Source organism: Tinamus guttatus, unplaced genomic scaffold (genome assembly GCF_059628265.1).
Source record: "Tinamus guttatus ecotype Peru unplaced genomic scaffold, ASM5962826v1 Tinamus_guttatus_pri_ptg000325l, whole genome shotgun sequence".
Classification (NCBI taxonomy): Eukaryota; Metazoa; Chordata; class Aves; order Tinamiformes; family Tinamidae; genus Tinamus; species Tinamus guttatus.
Genome location: NW_028288859.1, coordinates 1,055,549 through 1,078,096, shown reverse-complemented (window position 1 = coordinate 1,078,096; position 22,548 = coordinate 1,055,549). Strand labels below are relative to the sequence as shown.

The 22,548-nt window shown below is 43.2% G+C and overlaps 1 protein-coding gene and 1 long non-coding RNA gene across 2 annotated transcripts in view; one reads left to right on the top strand and one right to left on the bottom strand.

Moving 5' to 3' along the window:
• Positions 1–1,585: 1,585 nt before the first annotated feature.
• ORC4 (origin recognition complex subunit 4) lies at positions 1,586–15,943 on the bottom strand. Its single transcript, XM_088529159.1, has 13 exons — positions 15,859–15,943; positions 13,593–13,669; positions 11,825–11,915; positions 10,572–10,647; positions 10,086–10,171; positions 8,287–8,335; positions 7,577–7,728; positions 6,298–6,471; positions 5,858–5,944; positions 3,278–3,386; positions 2,701–2,796; positions 2,552–2,619; positions 1,586–1,786 (listed from the first exon to the last, which is right to left on the bottom strand). The coding sequence occupies exons 1-13, from the start codon at positions 15,913–15,915 to the stop codon at positions 1,598–1,600; spliced, it is 1,311 nt and encodes a 436-aa protein (XP_088385285.1). The 5' UTR covers positions 15,916–15,943; the 3' UTR covers positions 1,586–1,597.
• A 3,682-nt stretch (positions 15,944–19,625) lies between these two features.
• The window catches only part of LOC148593876 (uncharacterized), a 53,256-nt gene continuing 50,333 nt past the window's right edge, over positions 19,626–22,548 (top strand). The window contains exon 1 of the long non-coding RNA XR_015913619.1: positions 19,626–19,706. This is a non-coding gene — a long non-coding RNA (uncharacterized LOC148593876). The remainder of the gene's footprint in view (positions 19,707–22,548) is intronic.

The window sequence follows — 22,548 nt, the reverse complement described above, 5'->3', positions numbered from 1 at the left end:
ACTGCCGTTTCAGTCCATATCCTATTCGTTACCTCTCGAGGTTTTGGTAAGCAGTTATTTTACCCTTCCTCTTTGTATTTGTCAGTGTTTTGGGCACAGGTTGTTGTACTACTGTCGGAACGTGCTTGCTGTTTTCCTGCAAGTACTGAAAAACCAACCAACCCCCCCGCCCTCAATAAAGTGATTGTTAAATATTGTACAAACGGAAATGTATGCTCTTTCTCCCCATCTCCCCTGAAAGTTAAAATAAAACATATGACTACTAGGCCTTGCCTATGCCCTTCTTTCTGACGCTGCTGCTCCTCGCCGGCCGCGGTCCGTGGCGAAGGGGCTGAAGCAGAACCCGCGGTGCTGCTGGTGCGTCCAGGCACAGAGCTGGGCCCAGTGCAGCCCCCCGGCATGAGGGGCTGTTTCGGAGGCACCTGCAGCTCCTGCTGCCAGCGGGGAGGTTGGTTGGTGCTCAGCTCTCTGCCCTGCCCCGTGTTTCTTCTCCGCGGCCTGGAGAACAGGAGGCAGCTCCGGGCGCTGCAGGGAGGGTCATTACGCTCCCTCCCCTCTGAAAACGCTCCCACATTCTATAAAACCTGCCTTGGGATAAAGGTTTCTGCTGCAACTTTGCTCTGACGGGAGCTGCAGGAGGCTCCTCAGCCCTGCGGCTGCCCAGGGAGCTGGACAGCAGGGAGCCCCTGCAGCTCTCCCTTATGTTACTATTCTGCTGCTTTCAAAGTATCTCTAGGCTTTCCAGGAGGTGGAGGTAAGTTTTAAAACTAACAAAGCAGGTAAGAGAGAAACAAGCAGCCTTCAGGGTACGCAGGCTTTAACAGACAAGTTGAATATTTCCTCCTGGAGGAAAGAGACATTCCATGAATCCCGGAGTGAGGCAAGTGTTTCCTGAAGGCCTTAAAACACAGCCACCTCCAGGCCACCCCTGGGCCACATTGGGACAAGGGGGCCAGGCTTCAGCTGCAGGATCCTGGCCTGGTTGCCCAGGAGCAGCTGCAGAGTCGCACGGAAAAGCTCCCTTCTTCCCTCCTCACCACCACAGAGCAGCAACAGAGCAAGTGCTGCTGCTCATCCGTTAAAGCCAGTTGCAACTAATAAAAAAAATGGATGTAAAAATCTCCTTAAGTCACACATTGAAGATAGAGAACTCCAAACAGCAGCTTTAAATTGCCCTTAGAGATAAAGAACCCCAAACAGCACCTTTAAATTGCCCTAGAAAGGTGCCCCTGCTGCAGAGACCACGCTGGGGTTACAGCACAAGCCCCAGCCTTTGCTGTGCCCACAGGGGCAGCTGCTACGGCAGCTCCATTGGAGATGATTACAGAACTCAGGGAGTTGTCCCAATTTCTCTGAAGTCGGAATTGAGTGAGGGACGTTTGCACTAAGCTGAGCAAAGCTGAGTTCAGCTAATTCATGGCAAGCAGACGATAACATTACTGTTCTCCTCAGCTCCCAACCCAAGCAGCAAAGCAGAAACTCCCCACTCATTCGTTCGAACATTTATTAACTGGAACATCCTCCCTGTAGGGAAGTGTTTCTAGAGTTAATTCCAGAAGTTTTGAGGCAGTCAGTGATGATGATAGTTCCAGAAAGGTCAGAGCCAGCTGAGTGAGGAAGCTGCCCACTGCTTCACGTCCGTGGGGCAGTTGGGGTAGGCCTGCAGCGCGTCCATGATCTGGTTGCTGTCCAAGAGCAGCCTCATCAGTAAATACTCCCTCTGAGCACGCACCGTCGGTCTCTCTACGGGTTTCACTAATTCCAGTTGCAGGAGGTGTTCAAAGGCCTAAAAACAAGACAACAAAAAGTGCTGAGGAAGTGGACACATGCATCCTCCCTGGCTCCAATACCTCCACTCATCTGGGATTTAATACCACACGCACCCTAAAATGCCAACTCCATTTTACTTTATTCCATTTCCCTTTGGATCAATTACAAAGCATCCTGCCCCTGTGTGCTGAATAAAGGCTGCTTTCCTCATGAAGGGAATGTTGGCAATCTGGGGTGTACGTGTGTATAACCGAGTGGGAATGACTTTGTTCCTGAGGAATACAAGCTGGTTAAACTACGAATTGTGTCCTGCTCATGGGGGCACTTGAATGCATTTAAGCTTGACTGTGTAACACTGACTGGGACACCACAACGTTCTGCTCCCAAGTGGCAGAGCTGCTCTATTTTCGCTCCTGCAGTGCTGCTCCTGGGGGGCTGCACTCATTAACCAAAAGCTGCACCGCTGCATGCGCAGCTGGTCAAACTGCTCCAACACAGCAACACTGCAAGCAGCAGCTCCCTCCGCAGAGCTGGGCACAGTGACATTAACACAGCAGCAGCCCACTAGCCCAGGCAGCCCACAGCAGCACTCAGCTCACAGGTATCCCTCAGTTGTTGGGCCGGGCACACACAGCCACCTCCGTTTCAAACAGTCACACTTGTATAAGCTCAAAACAAGAAAAACACGTTTTATAAACTGGTCTTAATGCATGACGTTTTGGAGACATCACTTCTAAGCAAAACACACACTCATCTCTGACAAGTTGTGCTCAGGGGTTACCTTCATGACAACTGGCTTCTCAAAGTTGTACATACAATGGGCCTTCCTCTGTATGAACTTCTGAAACTCTGTGTTAAGGAGGAAACAAAAAAGTTAGTGCAGGAAAGATCCTTGGGCTTGGGTATGTAAAGATAATGCCTTCCTCTCACCATTGTAAACCATTTGGAAGTTAAATGGTTCTCCTTCATAAACATCGTTTAAGTGTTTCATAGCTATAATTAGGCAAGTTTCCAGGACAGACAAACCTAGAAGGAAAGACAAGAGCTCTAAATATTTCACTTAAGCATATCAGAAATGCAAACAGTTTACATGTTCTATTTTTAATCCTCAACTTACGCTGTTGACCTCATAGATTTTAGTGTTTTGGATCCTCTGTAATGCAACCACTGCCTCCAGTGGAGAGGCTAAACAAGTGAGAATATTAGTTTTCTGGGTATATGAAGAAAGGATTAAGAAGTAGCCTACTTCTTCCAAAATACAAGGAACTTAAGTAGAAAGAAAATAAAACAGCATTACAGATTGCTGTGATGCTGCTAAAAATTCCTTGTCCTGCTACGCAATGTACAGCTTATTCTATAGTACGTCATGAAATGAGAGTTTGAAAAGATTATTTGCAGTTCCGAGTTGTGAAGAAGTCCCAGAGCTAAAAGGCTATATGCAGGCAGATGTAGGAGGTGGCCCAGTGCACGGCAGGAGCCTCCCTGTCCCGGGAGGAGCCGGTCTCACCGTGCACGATGTTGGCCCTCGAGTCGCCGCCGCGCTGCTTGCTCGCCTCCAGCAGATCCGCCACGGCCAGCACGGGCTGCTGCACCGTGACCTTCCGCAGAGCCAGCATCTGGAAGCCAAGCACAAAACACTCCTTTACTCATTGCTGGACATGTAGGGGGCACAAATAAACACAATTCCCTTGGAGTCACTGGAAACACTAACAAATAAACCCTGCGCAGGCAGTGGGATTATACTGAAAACCTCCTAAATAACTAGCTTTGCCTGGGAGGTTTGAGACTGTGTCTGGAGCAACACGCGGTGGGTACTGATCTTCCCCTGGAAACAGGCATCTCTTCTGACAAGGCAAAATGATGGGAAGCTCCGAATTTAAAAATTGGTTGTCACTGTAAATGGAAGTCTTTGCTATTGGAAGACTAGTCAATTAGCAACAGCTCAATTTTCCAACCCGAAATTGTGACAAGCTGCCAGGAAGCCAAGAGGCTGGGGAGCATCCGGGAAGATGAGCAGGAGGTTGTTACCCCCTCAGTCCTGCCCCATGAGGGGAAGGACGGGGCCTTCCACCACCCCAGGAGCCAGGCACGAAAGGCTCTGGGGCTCTTACAGGACATGGACGGGGACTTTTTAACACAGGGAGTGGAGCAGCCAACAAGGAGAGGTGACGAGCTGGGGCCAGCAAATAGAGGAAGAGCAGCCGGAGCAGGGAGGCTGGGGAGCCCGGGCTCCGGTGACCAGGAACTGGAGGAGTTCAGGTCCAGCAAGGAAGCACCAGGGTGGTAAGTGGGACTGCGACCCTGGACATCAGGGTGCAAATGGCCTCTTCAGAGACCCACCTGGAGGAATCCCATGGACCGGGGCCCTGGAGGGAAGGGGGCTCCAGGATTCAAGCACCTTTCCCCACGCTCAGGATCGGCAGGGGAGGGCAACCTGTGTGGCTGAGCAAGGAGCTCCTGGCAAAACTCAGACTGGAAAAGGGGCTGGCCCCTTGGCAGGAACACAGGAGTGTTGTCAGGGAACGCAGGGATGCGGTGAGGAAGGCTAAGGCGCATCTGAAATTAAATCTGGCAAGAGATGTCAAGGACAACAAGGGCTTCTTCAAACACAGCAGCAGCAAAAGGAGGAGCAGGGAAGATGTGGGTCTGCTGCTGAGTGGGGTGGGTGCCCTGGTCGCAAGACACAGAAAAGGCAGAGCTGCCAAATGCCTCCCCTACTTCAGTCTTTCTAAGGCCAGCCCAGCCCTCTGGAATCCCTGGACTTTTTCCTAAAGGAAAGGAATTGCGAAGATGACGTTTCTGAGCTTCAGCCTCTGAGCTTCAGGTCACAGCTAAGTGAGATTATTCACCTCTCCTCAGCTCTTTGTGGCATTCTTCAGAGAAGCCTCTTGACGGGATTTAGAAACCCCTTAGAGCCACAGAGATGGAGTCAGGTGCTGCCGAGCTGGAAATAACTTGCAATCTTGTAACCAACTCCAGGTCTCTCAAGAGGAGGACTGTGACCATACTGCGTGCTTGAGAACAAAAGCCACAAGTCCATACCCACCCCGAGAAGGAGACCCCAGGGTCAACACCGGGGAGAGCACGGAGCAGTCCAGGCACAGCCCGCAGCAGAGCTGAACATGAAATGCTGAATTACACAGCACAGGGGCAGGGAGGTACAGGGGGCTTTTCATGCTGACGGCAGAGATGTTCCAAGATATTGAAATAAATGGTACTTATCTACTGTAATGAACGTTAGTGCTTTCATGTTAACTGTGGGAGATCCTCTACAAAGGCTGGCAACACATTAAGCTCATCTGTTGCCCAAATTCGTTGTCAGTGTGGCCAGACTTACTGAATATGGAAGAGTCTTCCACTGTTGACCTAAGTGCAAGTATCTTAGTAAGTTAGGGGGCAGGAAGAGGGATGAGGACGTGATAGCTGCAAGTGTCACTTATTCCAAAAGCAGCATGGAAAGTGCATGTATCTGCATGGAGTTACTCAAGAATAGGCCAAGAAACAGATGACTGGGCAGGAATACAGACAAACTAAGAGCAGTAGCAGCAGGAGACAGCCCGAAGTATAGCAAGATACAAAATTACAGGACAAAAAATGGCACCAAAATCTTGAAGTAAGGCAGTGCAAGAAGCAGCCCTTACAGTGACAGATTTAATAAAACAGGAAAAATGATGGAAGTGGTTGGCTCCAAAAAAAGCAGTAAATAAAAAGCAGAAAGTAGTTTCCAGGCAGGAGTTCAGGACACGGCAACAACCAACAGAAAGCTCAAAGAAAAAAATTGTTTTGATAACATTTCACCTGCAGTTTGCTTTATAAGTTAGAAGACTTAAGCTGAAGTTACTTTCAATATCCCCCAAATCCCACCATTTTTAACTAAAAAAGCCCACCTTCACAAAGAGAGCACTGTAAAAACCAGCACAACCCAAAATCACTAAGAAAGTACAGAATGATGGAGGCCTAGAGCAACAGAAGAAACAATACGTTTCAAAGCCTGCTCAATAAAAAGATGTTTCAAGCACAGATTTGGTAACTATTTACACATTACTGTAAATCCAGGAGGATATTGTATACCTGTCCAAATACATACCAAGAGCAGATGCAGCGAGCGCAGGTCTTTGCTACAGTGGAAAAGGTTTTGCAGCAGGTCTTGCACAGTTTTATCTTCTGAGAGATGCTTAGAAAAACAAAACCAAAAAAAAACACATACTGTTAAGCAACGTTTGAATCTTCTGAGCAAAACAGGTCTTATTCACCTAAAATGCTAGCTAACTTTCAGAAAGACCTCAGCTTATTGAACAACACAAGTCTTGAAGAGTAATCTTACTCTTTTTGGTCTTTTTTGTGACCTAACTATATCTTCAGGCTTCAGTTAAGCAAAAATTCCATGTCGCAATTGATTTATCCAGTACCAATCTCAGACAGTAAAAGGAAATACTGACATTAGGTAAAAACTTAAAATAAGACCAGTTGATAAGTATGTAAAGCTTTAAAAGTTTTCCTAGAAGAGAGATTAAGGGCTTTAAATACCTTAACATTATTATTCCACTTTTGTGCAAACGACTCATCAGGAAAATCGGCAGGAAGAGACAGTTGTTCTTTGAATATTTTAATGTATTGTTTAAAATCAAAGGAATTCATCAAATATATCTGCCGATGAGAGAACCTTGATTTTACTCTCTTCTCCAAGAGTTCCAGGATATCCTTTAAAAAAAAATAAAATAAAATAAAATAAATCCCCAACAGACACATACTTCTTAGTTTACAAAAGATTGCAATAAACAGAAGTAAATAGTATAAAAATAATTACTACAGTCTCAGATTTAAAGTGTTCTAGCAAGACAAGAAAGACCTTTGCTAATTACTGTAGCTGATGTGCCTTAAAATGCCTAATCACGTGTTGCACTACATCATGCTGGGTAATTAGTTGCTAGGATACTCAGCAAATTTCTCCATAGATTATGTAAATATTTCAGTGACTTCGGTCTGCATCCAAGATGCTTCAGCCTATCGTGGCTCTAGACAAGTTCCTAGTAGATATGGGGGCTGGCAGCTGTCATTTCTCATGCCTTTTGTCAGCCTGAAAGAATTTGATTTTTTTTTAAAAAAATGAAAAATCTTAAGAGCCAATACTTATCTGAAGATCATCACACAGAACTAAGCAAGTTATTGTTGCAGATACAGAATAATAGTTCACTTTTCTAGTAATTTGTCTAGTTGAATTTTACTCAAATGCAACCAACTATATTTAAGCTTTGATAATTTTTTTTTTTTAATTTTGTCTTCCATAACCTGGCTATCTTCACACTCACTTTATTTGGAAAAAGTGTAATTTTTGTAAAGTATCAACTCCCCTACTGTTAGAAAGGATTATCATGGTAAACACATGATCCGTCCTCAGTTCCTTACAACATCATTGCAAAAACCACAGCAAGTTTAACATAGATCATAAATCCCTTTTGAACATGCTAATGTTACAGTGAAAATGCTCTGCTGAAGTGCCTGCTTAGAAACTAACACAGTACTGGATCTTGTCTTCTGCAGTAATATCGGACAAGGGCTCTTTATCTCCTCATCAGTGTAAAACTTTCAGCAGTGATGCTGAAGGCTTTGCAGTTTTTTGGTCATTTAAGCTTGCTCTCCGCACTGAATTATTTTTTTTTAATTCAACAGTCTGATAAACAGATACTTGAGAACAATCTCCTAGTAAATTAAGCAAAGTTCCAGAAACGGGGAAGAGAAAACCTTCCAATTATGACAAAATTCTCTTAAAAACAGTTGAAAACATTCACCAAGAGCAATTTCTTACCTGTCTGCATGTAAGTCCAATAACTGTTACAGGAGTCTGTGCAGACTGGGATATGTCAAAGAGGTTATAGAGCAGCGTCTGGTTCTTGTGATGAACAAACAAGTCAAACTCATCCAGCACAAACAAGACCGGGCAGCTGCTGCTCCGATCACCTGAGAGGGCAATTGAAAAGTGATCGTCACTGACATGGTAACTGCACCATCAAACTCTCACTTCCACAGCTTCTACATGTTTAGGCTTTAACTAGTTTATATATTTTCTTTTAGGCATTTTGCGAGCACCTCCTTTCGCATACGCATTGCTACAGTACTAAAAAGGAAAATTCATGGAAGAACTGCTGAGGTTTTGTATAGTTCGACAGACAATTTCTGAATACCAAAAGACAGGCTCCCATGGCCAATTTTTAGAACACTATTTTCAATGGGTGCAACCTAGATAAAAGAACCTGTCCTTCACAGCAGCCTATCAGACATAAGTCTTCATGGCATCGTTTAGGTTAGGTCTGTATTTGATCAGTATTACAAGTCTTCTACACTTTTTTTGCAACCACGATACATTCTTGAGCAAGTTTTCCTTATAGCACTTGTTCAAGTAGATGGAGAAACTTTAGATGTAAAAATAGAGGAAGGCAGCATGATATGCTAGTTTTTCAGTCAGCTGACAAACAGAAACGTATATTATTTTAAAAGAGAGGCTGGTAGCATGTTTACCTTTCCTTAAAGCTTCAAGAAGGAACACAAGATTTTCAGCAAAACTGCCCTAAACAAACAAAAAGTTTCACAATAGGTTTTCAAGGTTATTCTCAGAATTATATGACTACATCAAGTTCAGGCATGTACTGAAGTCCATTTCCTTACTTAAAAACAGACTGTAAATGTGCGGTTGTTAAATCTGCTACATTATGAGACAGATGGAAGCTTCACACATCTTCATGTCAGAAAGCAGTGAATTGCTCTGACCACTCTATTTCAATTTCCTCACTCTAAGTTATATTACAAAGAGATGGGAAGTAGCTGCAATCAAAGACCACAAGCCATATTGTAGGGGACAAAATAACCAGTTTAAAACTTCTTGAACTAGAGTTGCAGGAGCTGACAGAGAAGAAGTTTCTATGGACAGAAGCAAGGAAACTCCTGCAAATCAGCATGTTTCCATGCACGTATGCAGTGGAAGAGATAAGATACTTCAAGAGCTTTAAGTAGGATGACACAATAGCACAGTTAAGAGGAAAAAATAATAAAAAAAGGAAGGTAGAGGAACTTCAGATATCCAAGTCCCATCTTGTCTAGAGCTCTCTTTAGTAGGGGAGCTGCAGAAGATGAAAGATTGTTCTAGTTCTCTGATAAGAAGAGAACACAATCAGCTATGCTGGAATACTTGCAGTTTCCTTTTACTACTGCATCTGTATTTTGGAAAAAATTACCTCAGCACTGGGAGGGGTTTTCCATTCCCTATATCTAAAATCATTTGGTTAAGGCATGAATATTTTCAGAGCTCAGGAAATCAAAACACAACCAGCATTTCCAAAAGACAATAAAACTTAATAACTACAGTCAAACACTCATCTTGTATTCCATCCTGCTTATTTCCCACTTCTCTTGTTTCTCTTATCTAAGAGAGAGAAAGTTTTGCCCATTTAGAAGCTTTCTAAATGCAACTGATGAGAAGAAGCCTCCTACCTCTGGAATTTCATCTTTCTCCTCCTTAACAACCTTGCTCTCCCCACCTGGATCCACCCATATTACATATGGCTCACAGCTATGCACCTCTGAATAACAGGCAACAACCAGCATAGCTCAGATGCCACCAGACCACTAGCCCAAGGTATTTTAAACTCAAATTATTGAAATTCAGTCTGAAAGATTTTTTCTCTTCACCATCTTCAGAACTAAGATAAATAGGTTTCTTCTTTGGAAAAAGGTCTACACAAGCAAGTATTTTAATGAAATTCCTATGCAAAAATAAGAGCTCTAGGAAGCCAGTGACCTGGATAGGCATCCCCATGATTCAGACAAGGTTTCAAATATACTAAAGGTGCTGCTCTTTGCTTAGTTAACTTGCCTACTCCTTTAATATTTCAAGACAGAGATGTTTCTGAGACTTTCTACCCCACAGAAAGAAGTCTTTGAAATGCTTAATATTTTTTTCATTTAGAGACTTGCTCTTCTTCATTCTTTTTAACGCTAACCTTAAACTAATGTTTTTTGAAAAAATACCAGGATGCATTAATACTGCTCAACCAGCAAAATGCCAGGTTCAGCACTTCTGCAGAACAAAAGTATTTTTGGTAGGCTTCAAGTGTTTTTAAACCAGGGTCTTCATAGCTTAATGCTACTACAACTATCAGTTACTATCAATTTTAAAGCAGAAATAGGTGGGAAAATTGAAAAAAAAAAAAAGAATTTTAGTAATAAATACTCAAAGTCAACTTAGTATCAACAAGATGCAATCATTTAAAGCTAGTTTTCTAGTCAACTTTTAAGGGAGACAAATAAAAGCTGATACTTACAAAAACTTTATCCCCAACCACATTTTCCAGATGTAACTGTCTGGTGATCTCCTTCAAGGCCACTTTATCATTAGTCTGCAAAAGCCCTAACACAAAAGGTTTTCTTTAAATGAAGAACTTGTTCTTTTCCATTATGCCAAGAGGACACATCTACAGCCAGTAGAAATATGCCCAGAAGTTTCTCTCAACTTCCAGCCTTACAAAACTGTAGCATTTTATAAATTAAGACTAGATCGTAACTTTCCATAAAATATTTCACGCAATTCATTCACAAGATTTTTAACATTTCCGAAAAAAAATAAATCATCAAAAGCACATTAGTTGCTTTTATATAGAGAGAAAAAAAGGAAGTCATTGTTGACTGCAACAAAAAATAAGTGCACATATTAGAGGTCCCTTTACAACTGTTGAAGAGCAAAACTGTTGCTCTGTATGTGGAATATAAAACAATGTAACATAGCATTTGAATAATGCTCTATTACTTACCATTCAGGTGGACTTGCAAGAGGTTCTCTCTGACTTGTTTTATTCCCATGAGCTCTTTTAAGACATGATTTAATAACTAGGAAAAAAAAGACAAAATTTATTTACGACAAGATTAATTATTTACAATAAGAAAAAAAAAACTACAAAATAGCATTACCAGATAGAAAATTATTTGTAGTTTCACTGTGTAACTGTTTTTAAGTATTTTGAAGACAAAAGCATTAACATGAAAACTTCACAGTCAGTATCCTGACCATAGCTGTAACATTTGTTAATTATGCTGAACTATTAGGCAAATAAATATATATATATAAAAAATACCTCTAGTAGTTTAGACACCAAACTTTTGGATTAATATCTAGGACTTCTGCCTCAATCAAAAAAAAATTCAACAGCCTGAGGGGTGACAGTATTTGTCACTCGAGCTAGCATAGCAATCAGCTTCTTCGACAAAGCTTCATTGATGATTGATGTGCAATAGAATTCTTTGCTTTGAAGCCATAAAGTCACCACCTTTATTCATTTCTTCTTAAAAATTAGAAAGCACAAGAGAAAATTAAACTGCACATAATTACCTCAACTAGTGCTATTTATAGTCATGTTTACAGAGAAGACAATAGTGATAACAGGTTAACTTTTAAGGTGTTATCGAGCAAAATTTGACTGTCATTGCAAAAATAAGCCTTTTGTGGCAAAAGCCTTTACAGAGTCATAAGAGGAAAAAAGCTGATAACAGGCATAAGCTACAGTACATCCAGACCACAGAAAGAATACTAAAAATGAAATAAATGCAACTTATTCTGATAAAATGAGTTAATATATATAGCAGGCACCTCTATCATGGCATAAAATCTGGTCAAAGGATTCCAAAAATATACAAGCGCCTGCAAGCCCTTGTGAGATTAGTCAGGTGCCAGATTTTGTAACTGTGCATAAAGTTATTCAATTATTTACATTTTATAAAATTATTATGTAGCCAATCTAGTGAAGTTTTTGAAATGATAGAAAATAGACTTATCCGTATTGCTATTCATAGAATTACCTCATGAGAAACCACTGAAATGCCTTCCAGTGGTGTATGCTTAATACATGATTTGAATATTAACATAAATATTAATATTAACATGATCTCTTCAAAAACAGGCCCAGAGATTAAAAAAAAAAGTTGCTCTACAGAGCTACAAACACTTCAGTGAGGTAATCTACCTCATGTTTGACTTGACCTTGCATAAGCTTTTAATACATGTTTATACCGTAGTCTTTCCTGATCCTCGAGGTCCGATAATGAGAGCAGAATTGCTTTCTCCGTGAAGGGTCGTGCGTTTCAGCAGCTCCAGCAGATGTCTGCATTAGAAACAGCAGTAGGTTAAACTTCAAACCAGACAGCATTCACTGAAACTATGCAAAATCCAGAGAATCTTTAGAACAGAAGAAAAAGCTTGATGCATTTCAACTTGCTTTCAGAGCCAACTCTTTTAGCATGCAAAGCACAATAAAGTACAAAAAAGCTGAATGATTAGACTACTTGAAATATTTTTAAATTTTCAAATGTGCATAAATCAGGGGTATCACTAAAGTTTTGCAAATGTTCACCATGAAAACACAGACTAAAAAAAAAATATATTTTAGTCCTACAAAAACTAAAACTAACCAAACAAAAAAATTACCACCCAAGACAGCCCTCTATGACACCGCTGAAACCTGGACACCAAGACACCAATATGATATTAGTGTTTTAGTAAAATGCATGCGTTTTGACAATCTTGATAAAACCAACTGTATGCTAAATATATATATTCAAAACTTGTTAATGCTAACAGCAATACTGAACTTCTTTCAAATATGTATTTTCTGCCTGCCTAAAGGAGGAAAATAATGTCTCTAAATGTCCTTCATAAAAAAGGAAATCACCTAATACCACATTCAAAATATTTATAAAAAATACTGACATTTCCAACTTACACATTTACAAATGCGTACAACTGATAAACTTTTAGCGAGAATACATCACATTCACATTACACATCACAAGCACTTATAAGCAGTGATAAAGTGATTATGGAACAGCTACAGCAAATGCATTTTTGCTTACTATTGCTTACCACTTGAAAGCTAACAACAGTGAAGAGTCCTGACAAATCTCAGGAAATAAAAATTAAGAGTTGGAAAGTTCATCATGTCATTTTTCCAATGCTGTTCATCAACACAGTCTTGTTTAACACACCAACATCACAGAAGCACACTTTCTCAAAACTACACTAAACATGTCTACATGAGATCCACATGAAAGACGTAAGAAAGATGGTTCAAAAAAAGTAATGAAAATACCTTTTTCCTTCCTTTAAGGAAAAGGAAACTAATGTTTACACAAAGCAATTCAATTTAAATTAAAAATTATCCCTACTATAAATATTAATCAATGTGTTTCAAGTTCTTTAGAGACGCAGTAGTTGCTTTCAGAATTCTTCCCTATGGCTGTAAAGGTATTAGTATTAAGATAGTTAACTACCCAATCACTGAGACGTTAAGATTTAAAATAAGTCTCATCTACCCAACTTTTTAATCTTCACATCTGGATTCCAAGAAGTAGCTTTGTTTTTAATGTGTCTATGAGACTACTTGGAGAAAAGTGATCTTGGCATCCAGGGTTTCAAATATACTTCTAACAGAGCCAAACAGTGGAAAATGTGAAGTAAAAATAAACAGGCACAACAGGCTAAATTAACTTTTAGCTTGAACAGCTCATTAAACATAGGCTTGGAACATGCATTGGAGGTTATCTTCTAAGCTACAAAAAATATTTCAAGAATTCTGTATTTAGAACACAGCAACTAATTTAATACTCAGAACTTCACTACACAGTATAAAACCTATTAAAGTTTGAGACAATTGTTATAGCAGCATTGCATTTCAAGTCATTTAAGTTTGTGTGCGGTTTAGAAAAACAGAGATAGTAAAAAAATCAGGAATTTTACTAGATTGTTTTTCAAGTAAAAAAAGTGTACAAATCTGTTTGCTCACTTGTATTGGTGTTCAATCCCAAACAGTTTTCCAGTAGCACAGTGGTGACAGAATCGTTCACGTAAAATTCTTTGTACCTATTAATATAGAACAAAATTCAGAGGTTGGTGCTTCGAACATCAGAATGTAACAATAATGTAATAACTATAGGTAAAATAATGGAAACGTTGTTTGTAGAGTAAGGCACCACATAAGCTTTAACTGTCACTGATGATACACAAGGTCTTGAAAGTGAGAATGAAATTGCAGTAAGCACTGTATTTTACAGACAGCAGCAGAAAATAGAAAATTCAGTGACAGTGACGTGTGTTTATGGCCCCTTCTATCATAGTTCCTTTCCTTCATCTTCAAAGGGATGTTATTCAACATTCTAATTGATTACAATAATCAGCAAGATAATAATGTATTTATTATCTTACTGATATTTATTGTCTTACAGATATTAGCACTTATTAGCAAACTTAAATAAGAAAGATAACCCACTCAGTTATTCCCAAAAATCTTCCCTGGATAGACTTCTTACATCGGCCATACACAAGTTGCTGATAACAACCTTCAGACCTCAGAAAAACCTCAAATCTTTTTCAACAGTTTTTCCAGTGTCTTTGAAGACTCAGTTCAGACACACAATTTGGGAAGAGACTAAGGCGTGGGGCAGGGGGAAGTGGATAAAGAACAGGAGAAATATTAGTATGAAACCAAAGATAATATATTGCTTATGTATTCTGTCCTTACAAAGGACAGAATTAAGTTGTATGAAGAAACTGAAATATTTTTTGTTTAAGTCTTGTATACAGAATACAGTATTTTAACTGTGAGTTTGTGTTGTATTTCTGCACTGACTTACTGTTTTTCAGTTTAAGAAGAATTATTTCTTAAAATTGTATTCTCAATGTATTCCAAAATGGCGAACCTTTAGCAGGATAGCTTACCTTTCCTACCACTTGGCCAACAGCACACAAATTGGAAAATCCCAATTTTTAATAATTTGCAGGACTTTGCCACTAATCCCTGCCCCTCATATTATCTATACTTGAATACTCCATCCTTTTTTTAACAACTAGTGTGCCTGTTTAAATGCTTGGTGTCACAGCACAGGACTGCACAGATTAAACTGCAAAGATAATTAAATAATCTTCCTTAAAAAATACACACATTAACATCCCTAGTTTTACTGACCTTAAGTAGTAGTTATTTCTCTGTGCCATTTTTAACTGATTAGTATTCACCAGTCCTGTCATGGGGTGCATCACTAGCAAGTTTTTAGTAGCTTGAAAATGTCATTTCTGATGTTAAGTAACTTAAAATTCATGATAAAATTAACACTATAATTTCTGGGGGTTTAGTTTTAAAATAAACACATATATCCCCCTCAAATCTCTACCACATATTCTTCAGCAAGTCTAAATAATGGATAATAGAAGATTAAAAATAACAATTTCACTATGAAAAGATTTTTAAAAATATACACCACCTGTGCTTGTCCAATTTTTCATAGTCCCCTTTTTCTAAAGTCCTATTTATTTTATTTCCGGGCTAACTCTTGTAAAAATAAAAATCTAAACAATCAGCACTGCTCATCCAGAAGCAAAAAGAATTTTCCACCTATAAAAGCACTTCAGAGACACAGAAACACAAGATTAAAACATAAGAGAATCACAGCAGCACACCAGAGGTAACTCACTACAAGATGCAGCACAGTTCCCAGGTAGCCTATTTGAGATATAAAACAAACAAGTTTTATAAGGCTGAAATCTGCTTCATTAGCTGCTGTTCCACCTAGCCTGGGTTATTCCTTTCAAAAAGGTAAAAGCTATCTGGGCTCACATTGCAAACTGCAAAATACAGGATCTGATCAGACAATGATATTAGTGCCAAGTCTGAGAAAGGTCAAGATGTGCTACGTACTGAAACTCCTTCCACTCCTTGGGTTACTAAAACAAACGACAACAAAGAACCTTTACATACAAGCTGTAATTGACAGCTACATGACTGCCACATGACTGCCAAAGTGCAAGACTGTCCTTCAGCATTTTTCTTAAGACACTGCAAAAACTAGATCAATATTGAAACAGCTAAGCACCAGGCGAGAAGCTGAAATTAAGACAGAACACAGATCCAACAAACACTTACCTCTAGAAATTTTATCAAGTATCTCAATGTGCCTTTTTATTGGTCTCTTGAAAACACACAGGATTACAAGGATGAAAGAGAACGGAGAAGTTTCATAACTCAAGCCAAATCAGACAATGAAAATATTACTAACCTGTGAAATGCATTCTCCATTTACACTGCTGCTCTCCTTCAATTTACGTTTACTCATTGCGGAAATTTTCACCTTAAATAAGGAGAAAAACATAAAACAGTCACACTAAGTTACTTTGTAGAAGTTACTTTAGTCAGAAACCATACTTGAAATTTTAGTAGACTAATTTTAACATAGGTGACGACAGTTGCCAACTTGAAAGAACTGAAGTTTTAATGACTTTTTCCTTTGACTGACAAAGATGTATCTTACTACTACTGAAACAACTTACTACTTACTGCTGAAACGAAACCACCAAATGTATCTTTATAGCCTTTCTGAGATGAAATGCTTCTGAACTGCATTTGCTTTGTTAATGTATCACCAATGCAATGCAAACAAATCAAAGTGCCTAATGCAACTGTTATCAGAATAAAAAGACTTCCAAGTTTTTCTCGACAGCACTTACTTAAGATAAGGACAATTAGGTGTCTTCGTAATCCTTAGCATGTTGCTCAGAGACAGGTTACACACAAACTGAGCTTGCACAGAACCAGCCCAATGGAATAGCTTACACAGCTGCACTTCATTCTATAGCATGCTCCAACTCTTTGGACAGGAGCTGCTGCTTTTTTACAGTAACAAATGGCTGCCCGTATTTATATGGGTACAGCTTATGTTCATACAGCTTATGTTCACAATCATATTAATGCAATTAATGTAATTATATTGGGGAAGGTGAAGGGAAAGGGATAACCACAGTGCCTCAAGAAACAGAGAGAGAATGAACGAATGTGTGCGTGACTCGACATAGGCTATTTTGAAGCCTTCTGCAGTCCTCCTACCCTGGCTAAGAATCTTGGCCAAAAAAAAAGCACATGGAAAACTCTCAAGTCTAAATTGATCCTCTCAATGCACAGGAGTTATGCAGAATTTTTAGCATGATTAAGTGGATCGCATTCAACTTATTGAGACTGCAGGTGATCTTGTTATTTTTTCTTATTTTATTTCTAATCGCTGTTAATCCCAACTGCATGGGGCCTAGGAGGTGAAGTTTAATGAGTAAATTTTAACAAGCAACATCAGTTTGCAAAAACCAACACCCCTTCTTTGTGCCAACAGAAAGCACTTGTGCCTTGATCCAATGGAAGAGAACTAATCCAATTCAGAAGTTTCTCTGTAAATAAACAGGAGGAACACAGGAAGCCCTGTTTAAGCAGTACTTCTTGTAAACATCTATCAGCACCCTATCGTTAAGATGCACTCACTTCTGCCTTACTGCTCTAAAAAGATATTTTCTCCGCCTCTACCAATAAAAACATAAACAATTGCAAAGCATACTAGAGGTAAGCCATGATTTTTGTACATATAGAATACTTGGAGGAAAAACATAAGAAAAAAGAAACAAGAAGTTGTTCAGTATTTTTTGCAACCAAGTCATTACATTTGAGTACACTTAAATGTCTTGAGCTAAACTCTACAAAATACAACCTAACATAACCTGAAACACTTGAATTGCTCAAAGAAAAAAAAAAGTGGAAAATATCTCACCACTACAGACCACCTAAGCAGAAAAGGCTTAATACACGAAACAGAACACGAGCCCCAGAACTTTAGTCAATGATGGTCAAAAAAATCCTGGCAGCCAGCACAACAGCATGCTTTTTCTACAAAATAGCACCAAATACCTTAGACATGCTCATTCCCTTAAGCCATTCTCTTCTCATCTACAATGAGGACACACAAGGAAAAACAAAATGCAGTTCATATATAAAGGAAATTATTAATGCCAGCTGGAATATGATGACAAGCCTTCAATTGTTTCACAAAGACAATTAACTAGAGCCATCACTAAAGAGGGTTGAGTATAAAAAATGTTCAATAGAAGGCCGTTTGCTTGCTAGAAAATGATGAATAGTTCAACTCCCTCTCATAACTTTTTTCATCTCTGGTCTTCGAAAAAGAAAAAGAGTTTTAAATGTATTTAAAGGCTGATTTAGGAGAGATGTCAGCACAACTTGAAAATGCCCATGAGGTTAAGAAGCAGTTAGCTGTTCACTGCACAAAGAACCAATCCACTTATGAAAAAACATCCAAAAGGATGTCATTCACTGTAAGGCATTTTAAGGCATAAAGATAACCTTAAAGGCTTAAAAGGAAATCTTAATAACTAGCAATCTTCCTGAAAATATATTTTTTATGGTTTCCCCCACCTCCAAGAAGTCAAGAAACCTTTACAAAAGTGCCAGTGATGGCATTCAACGGGGCAAGGAGCCAGAGATCTTGAGAGAAACAGGAGCTACTCTTATCCTGTGTTCTCCTGAGGCTCCCACTCTGCAAAGCAGCAGAGTCTTCCTGCCTCTATTGCAACCTTCATCAGGGGAACAGAAATGCAGTCTTGCATATCAGAACTGAAAGGTTTTGACCTCAATTTCATTAATACCCGACACCACCGGCCTGCAATATTTTAAGCTTGCTTTAAAACCATCACACACAACTATTTTCCTCTGTTGCCCATTTTCCTCCTTTTAATGCAGGACGACCTAAGCAGCCTAAGCCAGGACTACCCGTTCAGTGACCTGCTGCGGCAGCTGCACCTGCAAAGGGCCAGAGCAGCTGTTAAACATATAAATAAAGTCAACGCGGGGAGGCAGGCGTGCAGGAGCGCCAAGGCTGCAAAACAAAAGGCTGCAATGGCAGAACCGCAGCAAAGACGTTATTCAAACCGCTACTTACAAAAAGAGTAATAAAGTAAAAGAACCGGAAGAGCAAGGCAAACGGAACATCCTGATCACCTCCCCCTGCCCCAATGCCCGCCCCCCCACCAAAAAAAAAAAAAAAAAAAAAACACGTTTCTAAAGTTACACGGACGGACCGCAGCGACCAAGCGACGCCCACGTTTTACCCGAAGAGGCCGGATTTCAAACGAAAAGAGGCCGAAGGAGGGGAGGGAGCTCATGGCCACTCTCCCACCCTCTCGGCCACCGCCGATGGCCCCCGAACCGCGCCTCAAAGCGCAGCCAGCTCTCCCGGGGCAGCCTCCACCTACCGGGTCCCGCAGCGGGGGGCGGAGAAGCGCGGAGATGGGCGGAGAGGCCGCCAAAAGGCGCAGGGAGGCCGCGGAGATGGGCGGAAAGGCGCGAAGAGGCCGCGGGCTCCGCTCCCGGCCTCAGGCGCCGCCAACGGCCGCGCGCTCCCAGCAGGCCCCGCGCGCGCGCGCGGGCGGGCGGGCAGCCCCTCGTCACGTGACCGCGCTCGCCGGCCTCACTTCCGCCCCACCGCGGCCCGCCGTCGCCTTCCGGGTGCGCGCGGGCGCGCGCGCGCGCGCGAGCGGCGGCGCGGGGGCCGCCGGGAAGGCGCCGCGGCGCCCCGCCCTCCCCGCGTCCCCCCCGCCGCCCTCCCTCCCTCCCTCCCTCCGCCCGGCTCCCGAGCTGCCCCGCGGCGCATGCGCGCGGGCGGCCTCGCGTCTCTGCCGCCGCCGCGCCGCGCTCGCCCCGCAGCCCCGAGCGGCAGCCGCGGACGATGAGGCGCGCGGGGGGGCGCGGCGGGCGCCGCCGCCGCTGCCGCCGCCTCGCGCCTTAAAGGGCCCGCGCGCCCGCCCCTCCCCCCGCCGCGGGGCTCCCCGCACGCAGCGCCGGGGGGAGCCGCGCGCGCGCGCGCCCAGCGTGCCCCCGTCCCCGTTCCCCCCCCCTTCCCCCCCCCCCGCTCCCCCGCAGCCGCCGTCCCGCTGCCCCCGCTGGAGGAAGCCGCGCGGCCCGGGGAGCCGCCGCCGCCGCCACCCCCCGCGCTCCCCCCCGCCGCTCTCCTCCTCCCCCTTTATTACCCTTTGTGTGCGCGTCGCCGCCCGCGCCGCTCCGGGCGCCGCCGAGGTGAGTGAGTGCGCGCGGGGCCGCCGCTTGTTTACCCCGGGGAGCGGCGGCCGCCTGTCACCGCGCGGCGGGGCGGGGGGGGGGGCGCGTCCTGCCCGAGCTTTGTTGCCCGGCCCGGGGCTGGGCGGGGAGCGGGAGAGGGGGGGACGGGGACGGTTGGGGGGAGGTTGGGGTGGAGGTGGGGGGGGGGGGGACGCGGCCGTTGGCGCCGCCGGAAAGTTGGCGGCGCGGGCGGGAGCGGCGGCGCCGCCGGTGTTGACGTTGGTGGCGGGGCCCGCGGGGTCTCGGCGAGGCCGCCGCGGAGGCCGCGCTCAACTTGTGCCCGCGCGTTAATCCCACCCCCCCCCCCCCGCCGCCGCGGCGGCGCCCGGCGCGGCCTCCTCTGCGCGCGGCCCAGGCCTGCCCGTCCCCGGGGGAAAACACGGGCGAGAAGGCCGGAGAACCCCCCCATCCGGCAGCCGGAGCCCGGGCCGCGGCGCCGGCCGGAGCCGGAGGCGCCCGCGGGAGCGGGGTGTCGGTGCCCGGGGCGCCGCTGCCCGCTCGCTTTGCCCGTTTCCCCGTGGTTTTTCGCCCGTCTGTGCGCGGCGCGCGGAGTAGGCCCCGCGCGTGGGTCTCGCGGGTGAAGAGCGGCCCGTGGGGCACGTGCGGCGTCCCCCGCGGGGGAAGGAGCCGGTAAACACCCGGGTGTCTCCCGGTTGCCATTCGCCCGCAGAAACGCCTGCTCTGGAGCGGCCGTTCGGGGGCTCGTTGGGCAGCAGGAGCGCGAGCGAAACGCACCTAGGCTGGCGCTCCGGGGTTGTGGAGGAGAGCCGGGGCCAGTGGCCATGAGTGCGGCTCTTTCTAGTAGTTTTGCCCGCAGTTTTCTGCCCACTTGTGAAAACAAGATGACGGTTTTTAATTGCGTGCGAATCTTTGGTAAAGTCATGTTTCTCTCCAGAACCGGCAGGTAGACCTACGAAAGCACGTCCCTTACAGATAGGTTCCCCTTTAGCTAGTTTACTACAGGCAAGAAGTGGATAGCAGTAGTAAATACAGAGATAAGTGACACGTTCCCCCCCTCCACACCGCTCCATAACAATAATTTTTATCCCAAGGGATGATATCTGTGCATGGGAACCCGCAGCACCTTCAGGATTATGCTCCCAACATGCATGTAGTTCAGATCTGCCTGCAACTTTCATGGCCTACAGCTGATGCGATGGATTATTTATTAGAGAGATTAACACTTTAATTTCCTGGTGTGGTAATGTTAAAAATAGACAAGGTTTGACTTAATCTGGTTAAAACAGACTAACGAAATTCTAAAATGCGGTAGGATACGTCAGGGTCTGCTCCTATATAAAACCATAGAGGAAAAAGTCCTAACAGAACCTTAATGCCATGGGCCTGTAGCCGTGCTGGTCGCTGGTTTGGGGGCCTGGGGATGGAGGGTTCCTCCTAGGACAGCGCTCGTCGGGCCGCAGGGAGCGGTGACGTTGTTGACGTCGGGGTGATCCCCGCGTGTCCTCGTACCAAGAGGGCTTAGGCTAATGTGGGGCCTCTGGCTGCTGTCACAACAACCTTCCAAGAACTGAACGAATTGGATCTATCAACTCGCATTAAGGAAAACTGTTAGTTATCAACAGCTGTAACTAAAGGTCACTACTGAGCTTTTTTTTTTTTTTTTAAAGTCTTCATGCTGCTATTATGAGTGGGAATTACAATTGCTAATTGCTTTTTAGGAAGATAATTTCATATTTTTCAATTTTTAGTTTTCAAGCCAAAATTAATATTTTTTTTCAAGTGTTGCAGATTAGTGGCTCTCCAGACTCTAGAGCAGACAGAACGTGTTGAATTAACAAGGTATCTACCACATCAAAATATAGATTGTGCTGGATGCAACGATGTTGCTCAGGCTGCAGTTAGACTTACCTTTAAATTATCAGTCTTTTCTTGGAGTTTACTACTCGTTGTAGATGAACCTGATAGTTTGTAGCAGGTCTAAGCGAGCAGATGTTTCAAGGGAATGTTGTTACACGCACCGTCCTTTAAATGATCCAACTTTTCTTTGGTTGCAACCCTTATTTTTTTGGATGTGGAGGGATCATCTTTCCATTTTTTGGTTGTTTTGGTTTTAAAAAGCAATGGAGATGTTAGCGTAAGTAACAGCTTGCAGAAGCTGAATGCTTGTTTTTCATCAGCGTTTATTCAATTCAGTTTACTAGTAGAGTTTCCTCCTGTTACTCGTGGTGATTACTTTTATGAGGAGGCCTGGAGATGAGTAACCTGACTAGAGCCATAACCCCCGCGGTGCCCGTTCCGGAGTGGTCGGCAAGGGATTCGCTGCCTCTTTCCATGGGTTTAGGAGACCACACGCACAAAGCAGCTTCCAGGAGAAGCAGCTCGCCTATAAATGGCACAAGACACAAACTTGAAAAGCGCCTAAGCTTCCTTTTCAAAAATAGTATTAATACCTTTGAAAAGTGCTTTTTTTTTTTCTTTTCTTTTTTTTTTCCTGCCTGTTTTGGGGTTTGTTTTGTTGTTTTTTTTTGGCTTATTTTTGGGTTATGTGTTTTTTTAAAGGTCTTGGTTTCTGCCTTGCCCCAGTGGAAGGGAACATCAAAACACTCGTTGGTTTCAGTAAGAACAAAATAAGGGATGCGTTTCTGGATGTTCCTATGTCATGAAGGACCTGGTTATTCTCTTCAGAAGTGATATGGATGCTTAGACTTGCAGACTTTCATTGGCTTTCCTCTGTAAATATTTTGGGAAACATTAGGTAGAATGATATTGCTGAAACGGTTTCAAATGTGCTTCCAAAAGAACCTAGGCATCTATTAATTAACAGATAGAACAGGAAGTA